Here is a 4,510-nt window from a genome sequence, read left to right on the forward strand (position 1 = left end):
ACCCATATGGTTCAATCTTGAATCTTAGCTCTGGCTTATGCATCTTCCAGTGGTTAGTCCAGTGAAGAGTGACTTCGCTCTGATACTAATTGAAGGATCGAAAAAAAATTAGATATCTCCACAATGATATAATATTGTCCACTTTAGGTCTAAATCCTCATGATTTGACTTTTGGGCTCTATCCAAAAGATCTCATGCCAATGGAGATATATCTTTCTTATAAACCTATGATCTTTCCAATGTGTAGGACTATGTTTACAACCTCACAACCCTAACAACACTTGGGTCATTCACTCGGCATGAGGGCCAGTCATAGATACAATAGGGTCAGTCGCCGCTTGCTGCTGTTGCACCAATATAGCGGCTATAAACAACTCTAAATCTCTTTGTGATAAATTTATCATCTAGTCTCGTCCATCTTCACATTTCAGATACAACTAGAGTTCCCACAGACGATGTCAAATATGATCCTGTCTGAAAGCAGGGAAGATAACTCGTTGGGCAGGTAGCTTTAATGTTGACTAGATGAAAACTCCCCGTTGGAAAAGGTGACTTCGAGCAATCCTACATGTCAAAATGAGTGTTAACAACTGGGCCAAAGAAGGGCCCTTGACGCAGGTACTCCGATGCTCAAATTAGTGATAGATAGAAGGCAACGAGTAGTAGAATGAATGAATAGTAAATGTGTGTGTAAAATTGTGTAGCCTTGCGTCGCGTTGTATACCTGCGTTTGTAGATGAAGACCCCCTTTTATAGTTGTATTGTTTGTCTATGCACAAATCTCAAAACGTTTCCAAAAACAGTAGACCATAAAGATGCTCTGACACCTTTACCAAAATAGACCCGCAAACCGTAATCTTTGTGTTTGGCATAGTCGAAGATTTTAATGTAAAACTTGCATATGGAGTATTCTCTGTTATCCGTAGCACAAAACACCAAAAAGGAATGTGAGGCCTTTAGGTTGAGGGACCTTTAATGCGCTTAGTTGGCAAACCAATCGAGTCCCTCCTGTAGTCCGTTCGGCTGTCACTTACAAGAGTAATTGGGTTGGATTTGAGGAATGTAGTTGGGGACTTGTCCTTCGCTTGGCCTCTCCGTTTGGTCCCAGATTTCAGTCGAACTGAGTGTCCAATTTGTCCAATCAGATTATAGATCCGATCGACTAGATAACTCGACTAAAATAGTTAACTGTGCTAATCCCGATCACCTAGATCACTCTAAATGGCGCTGACTCACACTACAAAAAAACCAATGTTTTAGGACCGGTCTTCTAAGAGCGTTTGATTAACCACTCTAAATGTGTGTAGAAATAAGAGTGGTTAAATGAAACCGCTTGTAAAAGGTAAGAGTAATAGGAGCGGTTGGAAAACCGATCTAGCTGATTAATTGCAGCATCAGTTATTTAAAACCGTTCTGAACGTCATGAAATTTAAGAGCGGTTTTATAAACCGATTCAATTTTTTGTTTGGCAGCGGTTTATTAGACTTTTTAAAGTGGTCAACAAAACCATTTCTACAAAGTCACATATTTTTTTAACCTAGGGTCTTTTTCCTATTATTAATATTTAAATTTCCTCAATTTTTAATCTTACGCCCCACATACACACAACAAATCGTGAATCATTAACCTTACTCCTTAAAAATTCAACATTCCGATCGAGATACTTAGAAAAAATAATAATCCAATTTTTGCGCCATTATTGGCTTCTCTGTCATCGGAAATTAACTCACTTGTATAGGTAATACGCATGGAATCCATCTTCTAATTTTATTAAAAATTATTTTATAGATAATAATACAAACTGTCGAATCTCGATTGATTTGGTGAAGTCCAAAATTAAATTACGTTAATATCCATTTTTATTTTCATACCTAAAATAATTTTAAAACTTATTAATAATTTTATCTTCTTATCTTTATCAAAATTTTTATAAAATAAATACACACAACATGTGTATTTCATTAATCAAAATGTGAGATGCATTACATACTTTAATTAATGAAATAAATAAAATAAATAATCGATGCATATAATTGAAACATATTAAATAAATCTGAGAAAGGGAGTCAATAAATTTTTTGATATATTACTAAAATAGATTTAAAACTACAATTTACAATTCCATTAATTAAATTGTATACCGAATAAAAACAAACTTAAATTGTATAATCATATTTTATTTATATAAATGGATGCAATGGAAAATTTGCTCATTGGTGAATTATTTTAAGAAAGAATAAAATTCCTATACCTGCATAATTTTAATATGGTTCACCAAGATTCTAACCATAAAATTTTACCAAAATAAAACTAAAATACCATGTTTATTGACTATGAAAGGGCTCGCTCATATTATTTTGCTATTTTTTTTCGTGATTCCCACTTTTAATTTCTAGAACCCTAAACTTACCTATCTAATGTATTGATATATATTGCTTCATCTACTCATCTCCTTTTACCGATACTTCTCAGGGAGAACATTACAACTAATTTTGATTCTTGGAGGTAATTTCTTCCTTAAAGTATATATATATATATATATATATATATATATATATATATATATATATATATATATATTTGAATCTAGTTTCATTGTTTTAGGTGTGATTAATTTTTATTTTCATGGTTTAAAGATGTTGATATCTCGTTATGTTTTTGACTACCTTTTGTTAGCTTTTATTTATTGTTGCCATTTTGCAGATAAAATTGTCTGATCTTAATTTTCTGGCCTTTTTTTTGGAATTGTCAAAATTTAAAGATATAAAATCTGGATAAGAGTTTGAATTTGCAACATAAATATGAGTATGTAATCATCTTTTGAAAAATGTCACACACTTGTTGTCTATTTCTTGTAGGAATTGCTTCACTTTGAAAATGGTGAACAAAAGAATTCAAAAGTTGCTTCAAAATACCAAAGGACGATCTAAAAGAGAAGAATCAAATAATAGAGGATTAAATGGTGAAAATGAACCACAAGATGTACCACTGCCGCACTCTCCATCGGAAACACAAAATGCTGAATTGGACTTACAACACAATGGTAAGCATAATGAGGAAGGTTAGAATTTTTTTGGGGATATGAATAGCTAATTGAATTTACAATGAAGTAACATTATGTTTTTTAATGAATTAATATTATGTTTTAAATACTTTTTTAGGTTCATCTCAAAGGAGCCAAAATACACGGGGCAGGACAGTGATGAGGGATGTTCATTCATTAGGTCCCAATGACTTACTAGTTGTAAGATTTAATGAAAGGGGTCAACCTTATGGAGAAATGCAACCCACGCTTTCAAATTTTGTAGGAACGATTGCTCGAAATGGAAACTTGTTACCCCTTAGTTTTCTAGACCGGAGGAAAATACCTAAAAATCGTTTGGATCTTGCATGGGGATATGTAACTGTAAGTTGAGAATCTTTTAGTTCCAAATTTCAATTAGAAATTAATATAATTTGTTTAATATTCGTAGGAACATTTTTGTATCCTTACTCGCCACAAAAAAATTGTGATGCAAATGATGGGAGTTGCATGGAGGCGATGGAGGGCCGAAGTCAAGGCAACGTCTTATGACCCAAATATTCCTTTAGATGAGCTCTTGCAAATTCGTCTTGTCCCTCATAAGCTGACACTCGAGGTTTGGGAAACTTTATGTGACTATTGGAAGAAGAATGAGGTAGTAATAATAAATTTATTATTTTGTACATATAGATGGGTGTATATGATGCATTTTTGTTAACCTATTGCAGAGAATGTCAAAAATTAATAGAGAAAATGCTCATAAAAAATGAAGAATTCATGCACAAGGACGCATAAATATTGCAACATTGGAAGATAAATTTGTAAACATTATATATAATGATTGTTTATATAAGTTCTATATAATTTTTAATTCACGAATTCTATATTATTTTTAGGGTCGCGATTTAAAGTATTGATTAAAGTGAATAGAATATAGTTGGTGTTAGTTAAGTTTGATGGTGCAATTTGTTGATTAGTTTCAGGAAAATGGTGTAAAACCTACTCGTATTGAAATATTAGATTTAAGTTGTCATAGTAAAAAGAAAGGAAGGTCTCCTATTGCTGATGAAGCTATACGACATGAGGTAAGAATTTTGTTTCAATTTTTAAAAATGACTTGTCAATATTTTTGTAATGTTATTCACAATTTTTGTGTCAGACTTTATTGAATGAGGCTGTGAAACACCATCTCCAAGACATGCCGGAGGGAACAGATCCAAGACAAGTGCATGAGCAAGCATTTCGGTAATGAGCACATTTAATTTTTGCTAAAGTTATAACTTTTATGATACTAATTATTTTTTATGCAGTGAGGTGTTCGGGCCTGAGCATTTTGGCCGAGTTCGATGTTTAGGAGCTGGTGCACTGCCTAGCCAAGTTTTTCCTGACCAATATAAGCGTAGCCATTGCCAAGGATATGACACTGCTTCGGATGCCACAGAAAAGTTCAAGGAAATGAAAGAAAAAAATAAAGGAAATGGAAGCTAG

The 4,510-nt window shown here is 33.0% G+C and overlaps 1 protein-coding gene across 1 annotated transcript; it reads left to right on the forward strand.

Annotated features, from left to right (window-relative positions):
- The first annotated feature begins 299 nt into the window (after nucleotides 1-299).
- On the forward strand, nucleotides 300-4,510 carry LOC121979396. The gene is made up of 8 exons (XM_042531389.1): nucleotides 300-326; nucleotides 432-505; nucleotides 2,859-3,043; nucleotides 3,162-3,406; nucleotides 3,474-3,677; nucleotides 4,000-4,107; nucleotides 4,182-4,267; nucleotides 4,333-4,510. The coding sequence occupies exons 1-8, from the start codon at nucleotides 300-302 to the stop codon at nucleotides 4,508-4,510; spliced, it is 1,107 nt and encodes a 368-aa protein (XP_042387323.1).

This window comes from Zingiber officinale, chromosome 5A (genome assembly GCF_018446385.1).
Source record: "Zingiber officinale cultivar Zhangliang chromosome 5A, Zo_v1.1, whole genome shotgun sequence".
Classification (NCBI taxonomy): Eukaryota; Viridiplantae; Streptophyta; class Magnoliopsida; order Zingiberales; family Zingiberaceae; genus Zingiber; species Zingiber officinale.

Coding starts and splice junctions, on each gene's coding strand:
- LOC121979396 (XM_042531389.1), top strand. CDS start 300: ATGAGGGCCAGTCATAGATACAATAGG. Junction 506..2,858: donor GAAGATAACTCGTTGGGCAG/GTAGCTTTAATG, acceptor TATTTCTTGTAG/GAATTGCTTCACTTTGAAAA. Junction 3,407..3,473: donor TTGCATGGGGATATGTAACT/GTAAGTTGAGAA, acceptor TAATATTCGTAG/GAACATTTTTGTATCCTTAC.